This window comes from Protopterus annectens, chromosome 12.part0 (assembly GCF_019279795.1).
Source record: "Protopterus annectens isolate FY-2018-M chromosome 12.part0, PAN1.0, whole genome shotgun sequence".
In the NCBI taxonomy this organism is placed as follows: domain Eukaryota; kingdom Metazoa; phylum Chordata; order Ceratodontiformes; family Protopteridae; genus Protopterus; species Protopterus annectens.
Genome location: NC_056746.1, coordinates 96352860 through 96372253, shown reverse-complemented (window position 1 = coordinate 96372253; position 19394 = coordinate 96352860). Strand labels below are relative to the sequence as shown.

The 19394-nt window shown below is 40.4% G+C and overlaps 1 protein-coding gene across 1 annotated transcript in view; it reads right to left on the bottom strand.

Moving 5' to 3' along the window:
* Positions 1-7535: 7535 nt before the first annotated feature.
* Positions 7536-19394, bottom strand: part of RNF151 (ring finger protein 151) — an 81177-nt gene continuing 69318 nt past the window's right edge. Inside the window, exon 5 of the mRNA XM_044088893.1 lies at positions 7536-8045. Coding sequence (XP_043944828.1) covers positions 7611-8045 — 435 coding nt within the window. The 3' untranslated portion in view covers positions 7536-7610. The remainder of the gene's footprint in view (positions 8046-19394) is intronic.

Genomic DNA, 19394 nt, shown 5'->3' with positions numbered 1-19394 from the left:
TACCTCTGGAAGCAGTTGGGGGTCATTTCTCTCTGCACCGAGCTGCCTGGCACTCTACCACCACCGATTGCTGGGTGCAGAAGATTATCACCAGAGGTTACACCATTCTCCTTTCTTATCAGCCAGAATTTCCAAGAAAACTTCCTGACATTCCACCCAGTCAAAGGGAAGCAACAGCTTCAGAGATTATAAAGCTGTCTCAAAAAAGAGTCATCCAACCAGTCCCACCACACCAGCACGGATCCGGGTTTTACTCAAGATTCTTTTTGGTGCCAAAAAAGACAGGGGACGGGAGACCCATTGTGGATCTCAGCAGCTTAAACAGGTCTGTCACCCAAATCAAACTCCAGATGGTCACGGTTCAGTCCATCCTTCCCTTTTTAAGAAAAGGCAACTGGATGTGTTCTATAGATCTCAAGGATGTGTATTACCACATCAAGATGGAAAAACGCTCCAGGAGTATGCTTCACTTCTGGCTAGGAGTCAGTCATTACCAATTCTCTGCCCTGCCGTTTGGTCTCTCTAAAGTCCCCAGAGTGTTCACAAAATGCATGGCAGTGGTAACAGCTCACTTGAGATTAAAAGGATTCTGAGTGTTTCCATATTTAGACGACTGGCTTCTTACCGCCCCCACCAAGCATCCTCAGGTAACTGCGCTACAACATATTCTCTCTCTGGCAAAATTTTTGGAAATGATACATTGGGATAAATCAAATCTTATCCCTACACAACAAATAGAGTTCAATGGAGCAGTGTTCAATACTCGGTCCTGTCTGGTATCAATCCCTCTTCACAAACTCCTTTGATTGAGGCTTCAAATCCGAGTGATTCTTTCTCAAACATCAGTCCCTGCAAGGCAAGTTCTCCAAGCCCTAGGTTCTATGGCTGCGCCAATTCCAATAGTGCCTCTGGCAAAGTTACATATGTGAATTCTGCAATGGCTCCTTCTGTGTCAGTGGTTCCCAAACTGTCATCCCCTGGATTGCAAGATTTGAATAACCAACTCCTGCAAGCATGACTTGCTTTGGTGGATCAGGTCAGACGTAGATATTTGGAGCCGACCTTTTCAACCCTCCTAGCCACGGCCATTGTGACCACGGATGCTTCCCTGATCGGGTTGGGGAGCCATTTTCAGAGAAAGACTGTCCAAGACACATGGTCCACCTCATAGGCCCACCTGCATATCAATGTCCTAGAACTGAGAGCTGTGCTGTTAGTGTTGCAGGCATTCCATGCAGCTCTCCCCTCTAGGAGAATTGCAATCCAATCAGACAATATGTCAGTGGTCTGGTACATCAACAAGCAAGGAGGAACCAAGTCCTACCCCCTTTGTCGAGAAGCCATGAGAATCTGGCAGTGGGTGATAGCTTCCAACCTCTTTATGATGGCAACACATATCCTGGGGCGTTCCAACGTGATTGCAGACAAATTGAGCAGATGCATCTTCATGCCCCACGAGTGGTCCCTCAACCCCAAGGTGGCATCTGTAGTCTTCAGCCGCTGGGGCTAGCCTTACTGTGATCTTTTCACCTTCCCATCAAACACCAAATGCAACAGCTTACTTAGCCCTACTTCCCCCGGAAGTGGAGTCACTGAGGGACACTCTGATACATGATTGGCCCACGGGACTTCTCTACGCCTATCCTCCCATTCCTCTGATACCACAATTTCTAAAGAAAGCTCTTCAGTTGAGATGCAAGGTGATCCTCATAGCCCCATTCTGGCCTCTATAAGTTTGGTTCAACTTTCTTCGGCCTCACCTAGTATTCCTGCCTTGGATTCTGGGCCCTCTACCAGATCTGATCACTCACCCCCAAGGGTTGAGTCACCCGAACCTGTCCACTCTCAAGCTGACAGCTTGGTTTCTCCACTTCTGCTAGTCGCCAGGCAGGCTAACCTGTTTGAGACATCATTCTGGCCTCTCAAAAACCATCCACCAGAAGACTATATCAGGATAAATGGAAAAGGTTTTCCATTTGGTCCAAGGATAACATGCTAGACCCGTATTCAGCTCCAGTTCCTGCAGTGCTTCAATATTTGGCTACTTTTTTTGATAACGGAGCCTCTGCCTCTACAGTACGTGTACATCTAGCAGCAATTTCCAACTTCCACAATGGTATAGATGGCAATCCTCTTATTTTGTTATGCCTTTGTAAGGCTTTCCTCAAGGGGACCTCTCATCTCATGCCTCCTCTCAGACAGCCCGTGGAACCATGAAACCTCACTTTGGTCCTCCAGTCTTTGACTCAAAAGCCCTTTGAGCCTGCGGCTAAGTGTGACCTAAAATTTTTTGTCTTGAAAATCTTTGTTCCTGGTAGCCATTACCAATTCCAGAAGAGTTTCAGAGCTGCAGGCATTGTGTACCAAGAGGCCCTATCTGGTCTTTCATAAAGGCAGAGTGTCACTTCAAACAAACCCATCCTTTCTTCCCAAAGTTATTTCTGCATTCTCTATTAACCAGTCCATTGATCTACCAGTGTTCTTTCTGAATTTTGCCAGTAGAGGAGAGTATTGCATTCACATCTTAGATGTACATAGACAATTAAGATTTTACCTAGACAGGACCAAATCTATCCATAAATCTGAACAGCTTTTCATCTCCTTTGCGGGACCCAAAATGGGAGAGGCTGTTTCTAAAGTTACATTATCAAAATGATTGAAGGACTGCATATGTGTCACCTAGTCCCTCCATAATGAATCCATGCCAAAAGTTAAAGCCCACTCCACTAGATCTACGGCAACTTCTATAGCATTCCATTCCAGGGCATCCATGGATGACATCTGTGCAGGAGCTACTTGGGCTAAGCCTCATACCTTTATCAATCATTACAAATTGGACCTGGTCTCCAGGGGGAGAGCTGCCTTCGGCTCAGTGGTACTCAGGAATGTTTTTCCATAAGGGTCGCCCATGGACCTCAGAGTAGCTTGGGATTCTGTCTCATCAGTGATGAATGGAAAGAAGATTAACAGCATCAGATAAAGAAGTTATGTCTTACCATAAAGTTCCATCTGTGTTGTTCATCTTCTTTCATTCATCACTTCCCACCCTCCTTCCCCCTCCAAAGGCTCCTGGGAGATGCTTTGGGTCTAAGTGGTGCACTAGGATAGTTGCATAGAAGTGGCCTCAGCTTTATTTCCTTTCTTAGCAAACTTGATCTGAGGTAGGGAGAAGGGCATTCTGGGTAGAGACCTAGCTTGAGAGTTTTTTGGCTGGCACGAGCTTGGTAATAGGCCGACTCGGTCCCAAGGGCTCGGAACCGAACCCATCAGTGATGAATGAAAGAAGATGAATAACACAGCTGGAACGTTATGGTAAGACATAACTTCTTTTTCCCATAAGTGTCCAAGCTGTTCTTCAAAATATCTAAACTACTGCTTGTTTTATGTAATTTAGTAGTCTATTCCATGCATCAGCTATGCTCTGATAACTAATTAGTACATTTTTTAATCCTATATAATCTTTTTTTAATTTCTCCAAGTCTGTTGGGTTTCTAATACCATGACAGGAATTCACCCAATTGCTAAATCAAAATATGGTTAAAGTTCATGAAATTAGTATTGTTTCAGTCTTTGATGTTAGCCAGAAGTGCTCTTTGCAGCACCCACAGTGTGCCCATTAATGATTGTTCTGCAATTCATATGGAGTTACGTGTATCAGTAACATATCTAAGTACCTCTGTAAATTCCTTTTTTATGAGACCATTGTTCCTTCTACTACTGGAACTGTCTGGGTATCTTTTTTTCACATTGCCCTCATTTTTGTCTGCAAATCCTGATATTTTATGACATTGTGTCACTGTACATAAGACACTATATTCACTGGGTGTATCAATTCCAATGATCAATGCTACTTCTGGACTATTATATCTGGTTTTCTGGTATCTATCTTTTGAACTGTTGGTAATGGGTGATCTCATGTGATATAAACGTCATCATTTTCTGTGATGCTTTGTGGCTCATGTTTTCAGTGTTTTTCAGCTACTTCATTATTATAATATTTGCACAATCATTATTCCAACAGTCTTGCCACATTATTATGCCATTTAGTATACAGTCCTTCTGCCATTAGTATATCACAACCAGCAACAAGATGTTCTACTGTTTCCAATTATGTTTTACAAAACCTACATTTGTCTGTTTCTGTCACATATTCAATAGACTTTGCAAACCATCATGTACATAGTTCATTACCTTGTGCCATCAGTATTAACCGTTCATCTTTTGGTTTAAATTCACCTCTCCTTAACCATTCCCACATTCAATCCTGATCAACATGAGGTTGTTCTAAGAGCTTCTGTACCTGCTGCTATTTGTATTTATTATCCACATTTCTTGCCTTCTCATCTGATCCTTCACCTTATATTCTTTCTTTTGTTTTTTGGCACATTCATTTGCTGCCTGATTTTTATCCACTTCTGGTTTGATTTATATTTCCGTTTGACACCTATATGCTTCTGCTAAACTAAGCACTGAAGTCGTCTTAGACTTATCCTCATGTTTTAAAGCTTTCACTATGTTTGGGTCTTGTGAGTTCAGCAAATATGTATGCAGTCCTACAATTGCAGCTCTATACATGTAATCAGTTTGGAGGAGGCCCATAACTGCTTCAGATGGGGGAATATATAGTCTTGGTATAGACTGATTTTTATAAATCATTTTGGTAAGCATGAAGCATTTTTCTTATCTTCCTGTTCAACTGATCGAGTACCTTTTGGGACCAGTCAGTCATTCCAAAACTAGAAGTTAGGACTGGAAGAACAAATTGGTTCATAGCTTGAACTTTGTTCCTAAATGTCAATGCTGTTTTCGGTATTAATTTTAGTCTAGCAAAATATTCCTTACTAAGTTTTATTCGCATTTGTTCATGTTTTATTTTTGATCTTTCATCACTTCCCAAATACTTATACACTCCCTGTTGCTCAAGTTATTTTATATCACATTCCTGTCTCAGGCTGATGTTTTCTTGTTGTTGCAGCTTTCCTTCTTTAAAGGTTGCTTTTGCACATTTACCTGGACCAAATAACAACCTTATATCCTCTGAAAAAGTTTTGATCACTCACTTGCAGTTGTGTTTTCAGTTCTTCATATGATGACCTATACAGTTTTAAATTATTGGTAACAACAAGATGACAGGTCTTTGCACTTTGTTGTTTTCTGGGAGCCAAATTACAGCCATGGCCTAATCTGTTAAGCAGACAGGAGAGTCATGGTGATGCAGAAAGTCAAAGTCCAACTCACTAATGGAGTAGCAACTTGCAGAAAAAATATCTTTTTACAAATTTCACTCTCTCTCTGTCTGTATCTATTTATCATCTTTCTGTCTTTGTCTTTATTTCTTTCCTTTTATCTATCTACCCATCTGTCTGTCTTGCTAACTTGTCTAACTCTTTATATATTATTGTGCCATATAGCTGTGATCTGTCCAACTGCTTTTCCTAATGAGAGACTTTGCACTTCTTGTAGATTGTTGTGGTAGTTTTTTATTTTTTTTTTCCTTGTTATACACCTAATCTGTCACCTTTCTCTGTCTCTGGCAGCAATTTTAAAGTTTAGCATACAGTCTGCTCTGCCTGGGGCTGCCATTCACATATGCAAGTGAAGAAGTCCCCATATGTCACCCCTTGCAGACTTTAATCTTCCCATAGATTCCCCAGACTCCACTAAGGAATTTATCCCGGCAAGTATCCCTGCAACTCTCTACTCCCTGGAAAAGATGAACAGGCAAAAACTTCATCACCTTTCTCCCATCTCAGCTGACCTTGCACTGTCTGAAATACTAGTCAAACTCTGGTCCCCACCAGGGAAGGCACATGGCCTACCCTTACGTTAGCAGCCCAGCATCAATCCATTAAGTAGTAAGACACTGAAAGATTCTGCCAGCAATTCATTGAGAACCCTTGCTGGCTCTTTAAAAGCATTCAGACATTTAATCTAACCCTTCCTTGTCATCTCTAAGATTTCTAAAATAACTTCTTTACTTCTTCATAGCCACTCTTTCATCTGTTTATCGTATCCATATGTGATTGACTTGCTATGTTATCTTCCGCACTTGAGTAAAAACAGAAGGGAAACCCTGGAACATTCTCAGATTTCCCTTTCAAAAGTTAATGTCCCTCTGCTTCCTGCTCAATTCCTCAAAGTTGCTGAACAGTTCTTTTTTTTTTTGCCCATCTCTCATACTCTTGTTCTTTATCTCTGTAGGGCTACCCTGACACTCTTCAGATGACTTCTGCAGCCCGTTTTGTAGCATCTTCTCAGGCATTTTTCTTACCCCCCCACAATATATAGCATGTATCCTTCAGTAGACTTCTCTTTTCATTGACAGCCTTTCGTATCTTTAGCCAGATAGCTTGTCTACTTTCTACACACTTTCTTCCTCTTCTAGGGGTTCATTTTAATTCCCTTCTTCATTCCTGTCTTAATGCAGTCACATAGGATTCCTACTGTTTGTAATTCCAGCCACCATTCTGTATTATTTATCTATGTGTGTTCATTAGATTGGAGTCTACCATAATATAATTACATATCTCTGCTCTTATAAGACATCAGCATTACCACTCAGTGATGTAATCACTGTTGGTCAGAGGCTGTCTCACCTAATCTGACATGAATCTTGTCTACATTAATTAGGACACCAGAGGATGCCAGACTGAATTTTAAGTTCAAAATATGTGAAACTTTCACTTTCTTCCCAACCTTAGATGTAGCCATTGTCTGTTCATCACTGAAAGATGAAAGTTTCCCAGCCCATGAGTCTCTTCTTTGACATTTCATCAGTCTTGCTTATGAACATCTCCTTCTTCATTCCTACATTTAATGAAGTACATACCAAAGCTATCCACAGGGGGACCCTGATTTGTTTCCTTCCTCACAATCAACATCTTGGTGTTATAATGCAATTAAAATGGTCTACTCTCAGCAAACAAAATTATATAATACAATGCAAAAAGTCATATGAAAATGAGAAATACAATTTATTAGCATAACCGTTCCAAACAAAAACCTTCTGCTGCCTCATGTGAAAAAAATATGAAAAACTGCATGTGCTTTCATATCAATGAACCACAAGACTAAAACCCACAGCAAATGTCATGGAAATAATCATTCCTCTGTTCAACATTCTGTGCTTTAATGGAATGAGTTTGGGTCTAATACTAGCAGTCAAAATACTCTACACCTTCCAAATCAGTCTCAACGAGAGAATAACTTCAGCTTGGCAGAATGGATTTAATAAGACAAGCAATGCTTTGATAAGCCGGCATGTATCATGTTTCAGACATTGGATTACAGATTTATTCTCCTTATTTTTTTAATTATAGATCAGCTGCATTGTTTTATCATGAAAACACATCATTCATTGTAAAAGTGCCACATTCAGCAGATTTTAATTGTACCTTTTCTACATTTTTGTTAGATTTTATGCAACTGGTTAATTGATGAACCCAAAGCTGCAGTCAGTGCTACCCCACTGGTAATAGCTATGATCAGACCTGAATACATAGAGATGAACAAACAGTCACGCACTCAGTAAATTATGTTCCTAGTAGAAAAATCATAATTAGTTCCTCAAAGATTTAGCCCCAGTGAACACAGCAGTGGAGATGGCCACTTCAGCTGGTGTCCACACTGCTGGAGTTACTACTGCTGTTTTCATCATCTTCATCCAGTACTTCCAGGCTCTCACATATCAAAGCCACTTGTCTCTGCAGATTAGTAGCCATTGTCTGCATCTTCTTCATCTTTTGTCTCAGCTTTGCTGCCATGTCTCTGTAGGAGTCCTTCTCAGCTGCCCACTCCTGCTTTACTGCGAGGTAGCAGTTGTGTTCGTCTCGGTTGTAGATGGTTAGCACAGTACCACATCCCATGGAACAGGGTTCTTTCCAGTAAGGGCAGATTTCTACATGATGGGTCATGTCCTTACGCAATACTTCAGCCATGCAGTCCTCATTGGGGCACATAATCATCTCATACTCACAACTCACGTTGTGCTCCTCTGCTTTGGAAAGTGGGAAGGTTACTCGACACCCATGTACTTCATTTCTGCACTGCAACATTCAGAACAAAGAAAATTTTGATTATTTAACAAGTCAGTACCATCTAAAGTGCCGGAGGTAATACTAACATCATTTGGGCACAATGAAGTTAAAGAAAAACAACTGATTCCATGCTATAGAAATGTCAAATGCATTTTTCACACTTACTAAAATGTTATATTTAGGCTTTTTTGATCAGACTACATCCATATATACATTATAAACCATACAATTACAGATTATCATTGTAGAATACAAATGGAAATCAAAATGCAGTGAAACAGTAATGCAGTATTACATTGTTGATTAAGTCATTAACTGTGTTAGTCTTCTAGGAGCAGACTTTTTTTCAGGATCCCTATCTAGTTAAGTGACTTGTTTAGAGCCACAATGTGCATTTTTTCAAAATACAAGAGTTCAACTTACTTTTAAGCACTGTGCTCTGAAAAACACATTTCTCATTACATATTTGTGTCACAAAGGAAAAAGGAAATACTTGACTTTTGCCAAAACCCAAATACTTTTTTCTTTGATGTGGTTATGATCCAGTTGATTATAGTGGCAGGAGAAAGGATCTGGGGGTTGCTGCTTGCAAATAAACACTTTTTTCAAAACTTTCTATCTATATAATCATATGCATTATATTTTTTTGTATTACAAAACAAAGCCTTCAGATTTTTGCCACAGATTTATGTGCAGATGAAGACAGAATCACATATAGGAATGCAGGTTGAAACTTGTTAATAACGCATAGTTTGTGCATTAAACTGCTTGGTGATGTAAAATATTTAGAAATATATTTGCTACATTTACTAACATGATCTGTTTCTCTCGAGGCATGAATAATAAAAGAAATTTCCGGTCATACCATGTAAGTCGTCACTTTTGCCTGTAATGTGTTGGTGGAGAGTCTGCCAGCTCCTCTGACATAAATGAATAAAACCCTGACCATGACGCAGATTGCATGGATTTCATTAGTGGCCAGAGGGCTGGAGCAGCTGGTGAGGACTGAGAGATGTATGATAAGATGATGCTTGTCCACTTCTCTCAAGGGGACGGATGTGGAATGTATGTCAAAGACACACTTCTCGATGATGCTTGTCCACTTCTCTCAAGGGGACGAATGTGGAATGTATGTCAAAGACACACTTCTCGATGATGCTCGTCCACTTCTCTCAAGGGGACGGATGTGGAATGCATGTCAAAGACACACTTCTCGATGATGCTCATCCACTTCTCTCAAGGGGACGGATGTGGAATGCATGTCAAAGACACACTTCTCGATGATGCTCGTCCACTTCTCTCAAGGGGACGGATGTGGAATGCATGTCAAAGACACACTTCTCGATGATGCTCGTCCACTTCTCTCAAGGGGACGGATGTGGAATGCATGTCAAAGACACACTTCTCAATGATGCTTGTCCACTTCTCCCAAGGGGACGGATGTGGAATGCATGTCAAAGACACACTTCTCATGGTAGAATCTTCAGCTGAGACTAGAGAACCCATAGGAGTGGTCCTTTCCAGGGGATCGGTCAGAGAATCTTGAGGGTTACCTAACATGTTGAAGTCACTGGCAAGTCCTTGATGATGTCCATTCCACTCCAAACCCTGCAGAGTTCTACTGGATACATGCCATGGGGCTGGGGCTTAAAGCTATAATAATAACAATAATAATATCATTTTGTTAACCAGGTGGACCCACTGGATGTACAGTCCCTTTTCAGCAGTGACCTGGGAGCAATGTGAGGTTAAGAGACTTTCTCAAGATCACACAGTGGGAAAATCAGGGCTGAGGGAATGAAACCCCAAAACCCCCTGTTTCATAATAAAGGCAAGACAATGCCACCAACAAAACACTCACCCTTAGGAGAAATGAATGGGTTGTAGGGCTCTTGTCTTTTGAAAGAATGAACAGGTGGGTGCAAAACAGAAAGCAGAAATGTTAGTGGAGAGTAGGGCAATTAGCATCCTTTGGCCTAACCTACATCCTTTAGTTAAACTTGTACAACATTCGCTCTTATTTCATACAGTTTCATCTAAATTGCTGCTTGCCTCTTCTCGTGCAGTATATACGTGGAGATTGTGGAATGTACATTCCGGTGAAAAGGGTGATGGCTAAAGCTTGTTGCCTCACCCTGCTAACACTGCTAGCCATATGTGAAAGCAGCTGCAGCTTCCAAGCCACAACAAATGCTGTCTAGTTTACTCACCCCTCTTGGACATTAAATCCTAGCCGAGATTCTGTCTACAGTCACCAACAGATGCCTGTATTTGTCTGGACCTCATCCAAGACATTGAAACTCTTTATTCCCTGTGGATGCAGTTGCATTGAAACTACTTCCGAATTATGACACTCTCTTCTCCTTCTCCATTAATTGGGAAACTGGTAATGAAAATTATCCTTATCCTTCCAATATTTATCTACGGTAAAAGGGCATGTGGTACATTATAACTTAGAGAGTTTGCTTGAAAAAAAACTTTTTCCTAGACGACTAGCACAGTTAACAAATAAAATGAAATCATTGCATGACTGGTTTGTTGCATTTTGATTTCCGTATGTTTGGTTTTCATTTGTTAACTGAGTAGTTAAACTAGACAAATCATTTCTCAACAATAATCTAGCCCAAAGGTGACCATATACTTAATATATAATATGAAGATTAGACAAAAATATAGTAATGTGGATAATCAAATAACTAAAATAAAAGCAATTTACATTTGTAAATTTGGAGCAAAACAAATAAATAAACAGTGACATAAACTTTGCATGGTTTACATATATGATAGAAGTACAAAACTGCAGGGAGGGAAAGCAACACCATACAATGTCTTTATATAGCCATAACAAATAATTTATGTTAAAGAAAAAAGTGAGGGATCCAGAATGGGTCATGAAATAAGTAGCACATGTGAATAGCAGGAAGACAGAGATTTGTGAGGTGCTCAGTATGTAGGGTAGGTGTTTGGCTCACAGAACCTTTGAGAGGTAGAGGCTATGGAGACTGTAAATGGAAGGAGAAGTTTCATGGTATGGGATCTGGAGATGATATTAGAATAGAAGGAGGCGCTTTATGGTATGGGATCCGGAGATGACATTAGAATAGAAGGAGGCGCTTCATGGTATGGGATCTGCAGATGGCATTAGAACAGAAGGAGGAGCTTCATGGTATGGGATCTGGAGGTGGCATTAAAACAGAAGGAGGAGCTTCATGGTATGGGATCTGGAGATGGCATTAGAACAGAAGGAGGAGCTTCATGGTATGGGATCTGCAGATGGCATTAGAACAGAAGGAGGAGCTTCATGGTATGGGATCTGGATATGACATTAGAATAGAAGGAGGAGCTTCACGGCATGGGATCTGGAGATGGTACTAGAACAGAAGGAGGGGCTTCATGGTATGGGATCTGGAGATGGCGTTAGAATAGAAGGAGGAGCTTCATGGTATGGGATCTGGAGATGGCATTAGAACAGAAGGAGGAGCTTCATGGTATGGGATCTGGAGATGGCATTAGAACAGAAGGAGGAGCTTCATGGTATGGGATCTGGAGATGGTATTAGAACGGAAGGAGGAACTTCATGGTATGGGATCTGGAGATGATATTAGAATAGAAGGAGGTGTTTCATGGTATGGGATCTGGAGATGGCATTAGAACAGAAGGAGGAGCTTCATGTTATGGGATCTGGAGGTGGCATTAAAACAGAAGGAGGAGCTTCATGGTATGGGATCTGGAGATGACATTAGAATTGAGGGAGGAGCTTTATGGTATGGGATCTGGAGATGGCATTAGAACAGAAGGAGGAGGTTCATGGTATGGGATCTGGAGGTGGCATTAGAACAGAAGGAGGAGCTTCATGGTATGGGGGCTGCAGATGGCATTAGACTAACTAGTCAGGTGAGAAAGGATAAAATGGAACTGGAGAGGACAAGGAGGAGACAAAAGGAGGCCAGCAGACAAGATGACAAAGGAAAACATAGGAGGGAGAAAGGCTAAAGGCAGGAGGATATGGCAAAAAATTGACAGAAGAGTACAGCAAGTGGAGACACAGCCAGAAAATGTAGGAGAAGAAGAAAGTGAAGGTGGAAGAATATGTGCAAATGGCAGTTGTGAATGTGGAAATGGGCCCAGAGATGGAGATGGCCATGTGGGAGCCAGTGTTACAAGGGGAGCAGAGGGAAATGCCAGTGTTACAAGGGGGAGCAGAGGGAAATGCCAGTGTTATAAGGGGGAGCAGAGGGAAATGCCAGTGTTACAAGGGGGAGCAGAGGGAACTATTCAGGGAAGATCACTCATTATGATGGGAGGGGCAGATGAATGAGGAGAGACAGGACAGTAGAGAGGTTTTGAAAGAAGGGAACATGAGAGATGTGGAAAGGATTAGATGCAGCCCAGGGAGGGAGACAAACACCAGAGGCAATGACAAGGGCAGGTGTTGCTAATGCACTGGAGCTGTAATTTAATCAACTCTTCCTCTTAAAAAGGTCCACAGATCAACCTAGTCTTTTGAAACATATACTGTACCGTATTCTTCTCTGTTGACCATCTTTACTTAAGCATTGCTATTGAATACCATCTGACCTTAACTGCATACTCTGTTCTGAGCAGTAGCAGAACTTATTTACAACTAGTTTTATTAGTCTTTTTTTGGTACCGTTGCTGTATAACATTGCATTTGTATACTTTTCTGTGTCACACATTTCTGTTATGAGGCTGTACTATATCTTTTGTAAATACTTTGTCTAAAACTATGTGCATAATAATTCTGAAAAAACATTATTCATATATGCTATACTGTGCTATGTATTATACGTAGAATTAATTGCACGATTCTTTCATCTTTTATTCTATAACAAGGTCATGACTGAAAAGGAGTCTCAGTAGTCCAGTTCAGCTATGTGCAAAATCAAATAAATAAAATAAAGTGTGGATGTGGGGAGGGTACAAACAGGACGGATTGTGGTATGGAGGGTACAAACAGGATGGATTGTGGTATGGAGGGTACAAACAGGACGGATTGTGGTATGGAGGGTACAAACAGGACGGATTGTGGTATGGAGGGTACAAACAGGACGGATTGTGGTAGGAGATACGAAATGAAGAAGAGGAGAAGCAGTGTGGAGACAGAGTGCTTTGGGTAGGAGAGACTCAATCATAAAAGAGATTAACATTTTACAAAAGTGAAAAAAGGGATACCAGATTTTAATTAAACTGGTCTTGAAGCTTAGATTTAGCAAGATGTGGGAAGAGATGAGCAAGGAAATCTCAAAGAGTGGATTGGACATGTTGACACCCATTCCCTATCAGATGGTACTGCTGAGGTACTGGCAAGCAGGGCCCAGAAAGGTGGCATAGAAATGCTAACGGAGGGAACTGGAGGTGGGCAGGTGGTCTTCTCATAGTTATTACCTGCAGTGGCCGCCATCATGATGAGAAGAGAAAACAATAAGGACCATATTAACTGTTTGCAGTAGTGGACAAGAAAGTAAAGCTTGGGAGTGGTGAAATAATGGAGGAAACCTGAGAGAAAGAGAGACTGGCTATATGCCAGGGACAGTCTCTTTCTTATCTTAAAAGGGACAACAGTGCTTAGGGCTGGGCTGAAAGAGTATAATTCAATCGTTATACCTTTAAATTAAACTAGAAGGGAGGAGGAGGAGGAGCTATCATTAAGAAAAGCATCAAAGTAGACATTTGGGTAGTCCAAAGAAAGTACAAACAGGCACAGAACATTGCTGGGTTAAAAAAATAAAAGGCGGCTTGATGCATGGCCTCATAATATTACTCTACAAACCAAGAATTCTGGGTAGGGATATGGAGGAGACTCAAGCAGTGATGCAATAAAGACAGACAGATATTGCTGATGTCACAGAAAGATAGGACAGTTACAGCATGCGGGGGAAGCTAGAGATGTCTGGGTAAATGTCATTCAGGAATGACAGAGATGGAAGAGATGGCAGTGGAGTGGCGACCTTTATAAAGAAGGACATCAGAAAAGAAGAAGATCAACACATGAATGGTGCAGGGAAACGGCAGGGTCAGAATCTAGGTTAAGCACCGTGGCAGTTAAAGTGGAGAAAATAGTGGCAACTGAGAGCTGAGTAGAGTAGAAAATGCCTGGGTACGTTAAAAGAGGGAAATGACGAAATGGAGGAACGAATAAAGGAGTGGAGTAGGAGAAAGAGTGAGACATTCATAGCAGATCTGAATTCCTGGCTGGGGGGGAGGGGTCATTGCTGTCCAGCTGAAGGTACCATCTTTGATTAGGACCACATCCAGAATTCTGTCCTTTCTGCTACAGTCCCATTCCAGGTGGTTGAACAAAGAGAGACATCAGTCATGTCTATCTCCCTCTGCTCTCTGGAGCTTAGAATCTCCCAATGTTCTCCTGGCATCACTGTGTGGTTTAGAGTCGGAAAGAAGGGTAATAATGCAAAGACAAAAATGATTACGAACTACATGCTTGGATCTCCCACCATACTCCTGATATCCTTGTTCTGACTGAAACCTGGTTGAAATCTCAACACCAAGACATAGAGATCTTGCCCTCTGGCTATAGCATACACTGTCTAGATCGACCAAAAAGGAAAGGTGGAGGTGTTGCTATCCTACACTCTAACCACCTTACCATTTCTAACTCTACTTTTACATCCCAAGCCTTCTCCCCAGCCGAACTTTTACCTGTAAACCTAAATATTAATAGCCATTCTACTATCACCATTGTAGCAATTTACATTCCACCAGGTGATAATATCCCCCTACTGGAAAATATGCTTGCTCATATCTCCCAATACATCCCAAATGAAACTATCATTCTTGGGGATGTCAACATTAACTGGCTATCTCTCTCCTCTCAAAACTCCTCACAACACCTTAATCTCTACAGCTTCACTCAACTCATCTCTGATCCCACTTATTTCAATAACTCCCATACAGCCTCATCTCTCCTTGATTGGATTCTTGTCTCTCACCCTTCCAAATACCATAACCCTCAAATGCTACCAAATTCCCTCAATGATTACTGTTCAGTAAAAATACTAAGAAACACATCCCATCAAGCTAAACCTCAAAGGTTTATCAAACACCGACAACTAACAAACTTTAATCCTGAAACTCTCAAATCTTTACTATCAAAACTGAACTGGAATCACTTAAAATATTCCCTTTGGATGAAGCTGTCCACTTTTTTAACTCCACTTTCCTTAGTATTTTAAATTCTCTGGCACCCCTTAGAACAGTCCACATAAAGGCTGACATATCCCCATGGCTGACTGTAAATACACGTGCACTACTAAAAAAAAAAAGACATAGAGCATGGAAAATTTGGACTAAAACTAAACATCAACCAGACCTCCAGAAATATAAAGAACTTAGAAATCTTGCCAAAAGTCACATAAATAAAGATAAGAAAAACTTCTATAATAATCCATCTTCTACCTTTAAATCCAACCCTACAAAGTTCTGGCACTCTGTAAATCAAATACTACACCCAGGTATGCAAGCCTCCCCTAACCCTCATCCTGACAAAACACATGAGGAAACTCCCTTCATATTTAACAACTACTTTATAGACTCAATATCCAAATTATTAAATCAAGACACAAACCACCCCACCAACAATAATAGACCTAATAGCTCAAACTCTTCCATCAGTAGTAATGCTACCACTACCTTCTCCCTCAAATCTGTCTCCACTAACTATATTAAAACTCTACTATCTAAATTAAAACCTTGCTCCACACCCATAGACAACATTCCCTCCACATTCCTTCAGGCTGCTGCTGATGTTCTTGCTTTCCCAGTTTCAATTCTAATAAACCACTCTATCACAGAATCCACATTCCCTTCCATCTGGAAGCAATTTTACACCCTTCCAATACACAAATGAGAAAACTCCACAGATATAACTAATTTTAGACCCATAGCCATACTCTCACCACTCTCCAAAATTCTGGAAAAATGTATACACAATCAAGTCTTACACTACCTTCTGCAAGAAAATCTACTGACACCTACCCAGCATGGCTTTAGTCCCATGGGCAACACAACAGCTCTCCTGTCTTTCCTAAACTCTGCATCACTAGCTAGAGACAGTAACAAACTTATTTCCTGTCTCTTCATTGACCTCTCTAAAGCCTTTGATACAGTCTCTCATAAACTTCTTCTCCTTAAACTAGTAAACTTACACTTCTCTCCATCCACCATATCTTGGTTTAACAGCTATCTCTCTGATAGACTCCAATCAGTCAAATGGCTCTCAGCTTTCTCCCCTCTTCTTCCTGTTAAAACGGGTGTTCCACAAGGCTCCATCCTTGGGCCCCTTCTTTTTAACATCTTTACCAACCTTCTCTACTCTTCCTGTCCTGGAACCTGACTGATACAATACGCAGATGATTCGACACTTATCACTATTGCTGAATCACCAACTCAACTAAAAGCAGACACAAAGTCCTCTTTTAACTCTGTAGAAAACTGGCTATCTGAAAATCAACTTATCCTTAATTCAAAGAAAACCATATTACTACTCTTTCTCCCTAAAAACCTTAACCACATAAAGTCTTCCTTCTCCATATTGTCACAAAATAATACTCAAATACAGGTGGACATCAGTACAAAACTCTTAGGTGTTACTATTGATGATAGACTAACCTTTGATTTACGTGTCAATAATTGTATCCGAAAAACACATCTCAAACTAGGTCTCATCTATAGAAAAAAAAATATCTTACCAAAACAGCAAAACTAACCCTTTCAAATGCCTATCTCTTACCCACTTTACTTTATAGCTCCCAAATTCTCAACAGCCTCAACAGTGGACTACTAAACAAGTTAGAAACAACATATAACAGGATTGCCAGATTTGCTGCCTAAAATTCTTGCAAGTCCCATCCCATCACTGTCTCTTACTAAAATAACTAAATTGACTAGAATTACCTAACCTGCTTTGGTATAATCAGTTTTGGATTATTCATTCCATTCTCTACAAACCCTCTTTCTGTCCAACTATCTCATCCCTAATCTCTCATTACCTACCCACTAGATTTCTACGCAGTTCTGAACAAGGCCTACTAAAAATCTACAAACCAAGGACCAAAATGGGTCACCTAGTCTATAGCTTTAACCCTTCCAAGGCCTGGAATAGCCTACCACTAGATATAAGATCCCTTGAACATCCCAATCAATTCAAACCCGCTACAAAAAATACTTTCATGAAAAATGGACTTGCCAATGTAATTATCCCCCATAAACACTCCCCTATAACCTTCTATTTCTCTTCTCTCTTCCTTCCCTTCAATAAACAAACTTACTACTTTATCTTCTCCTCTTGGTACATCACTGTACAAACATAACTAGTAAAATATTTCAGCTATGTAACTATTGCACTATTATGTATATAATATGTAATTATGAATATATCCCTCTGATGAATGTATTTCTATGTATTTCACTTGCCACAGTTTAATGTATGACACTGTAATGCAATAATGTGTGGTACTAATGAATGTAATGTGTGACACTGTAATGCAATAATGTGTGGTACTAATGAATGTAATGTATGACACTGTAATGCAGTAATCTGTGCTACTGATGAATGTAATGTATGACACTGTAATGCAGTAATCTGTGGTACTGATGAATGTAATGTATGACACTGTAATGCAGTAATCTGTGCTGCTGATGAATGTAATGTATGACACTGTAATGCAGTGATCTGTGGTACTGATGAATGTAATGTATGACACTGTAATGCAGTAATCTGTGGTACTGATGGATGTAATGTATGACACTGTAATGCAGTAATCTGTGGTACTGATGAATGTAATGTATGACACTGTAATGCAGTAATCTGTGGTACTGATGAATGTAATGTATGACACTGTAATGCAGTAATCTGTGCTGCTGATGGATGTAATGTATGACACTGTAATGCAGTAATCTGTGCTGCTGATGAATGTAATGTATGACACTGTAATGCAGTAATCTGTGGTACTGATGAATGTAATGTATGACACTGTAATGCAGTAATCTGTGGTACTGATGAATGTAATGTATGACACTGTAATGCAGTAATCTGTGGTACTGATGAATGTAATGTATGACACTGTAATGCAGTAATCTGTGGTACTGATGGATGTGATGTATGACACTGTAATGCAGTAATCTGTGCTGCTGATGAATGTAATGTATGACACTGTAATGCAGTAATCTGTGGTACTGATGTATGTATTTCTATATGTATTCAATATGTAAAATTTTTATTTTCTGTTGGAACTTTTCTCCTCGGGCCTCCACTGAAAATGGGCATTTGTAGCCCAGTCGGACAAACACGGTCAACAAATATAAAATAAAATAAATAAATAAATGATGTAGGACTTCAGGGGAGTGGATTATGCTGAGCTGGGCAGGGAATCAAGGATGAATTAAGAAAATGAGAGCCAGAAGTGTAGCTAGGGAGGAGGAAGGGGAGAACTGCCCAGGGGCAAAGTGTTAAGAGGAGCAGTCGGACAATTCTGATTGCTGTTTAGAGCATATCAGGTTTTAAAAGCTGGTATTGCATTTGTGGTCAAACTCAAGAAGTGTACTGCTTCCTTAGTGACAACTATGGTTTAAAGCATTTTTGTAACTATAACTTGAGCACTGTAGTGCTCCATGTAGAGAATAAACTGTAGCAACTACATTGCAGCAAACAGTTTGCTAAAGTTTAAAAGAAAACATTTCTTTTTTTAAAGTAAAACATGAAGACTGTAGTGCTCCATGTAGAGTATACACTGTAGCAAATGCTTGCTACATTGTAACAAATAGTTTGCTAAGTTTAAAAGTAAACAAAAAAAACATTTTTTAACTCAAACTTGAGAGCTGTAGTGCTTCATGCAGAGTCTAAACTGTAGCAACTACTTGCTACAATTTAAAAGAAAAAATGTTATTAATAATGTGAGGAAGGAAGAGGGTTTGGGCAGGCTGCAGAAAGAGGATCTGATTGGCTGCTGGTGCAAGACGGAGGGGAGAGGCTGGGGAGCAACACTGTGGGACCAGCACAGGGTACTAGTTGAAACAGTTACTCCTCCGCTGAGTAAGAGAATCAGGGATGGAGTGATCAGAGCTATGGAGAAGTGTTGTAAAAATGCATCAAAAATAACATAGAAAAGTGAGGCGAGCAATAAGGGCAAAAGCTATAGCCTAGTTCAGGTAGAAACTAAGCTGGAGTGGTGGAGGAGGACAGTAAAATAAGACTAGCAGAAAGGCAGTAAAGTTGGTAAGGACACTAAACATGCAAGAAGAAAGGAAGTTGGCAGACATGATAAGGAGGGTTCCCATCACATTATAGAAAATTGATAATGTCGAACAGCCATAACATTGAAT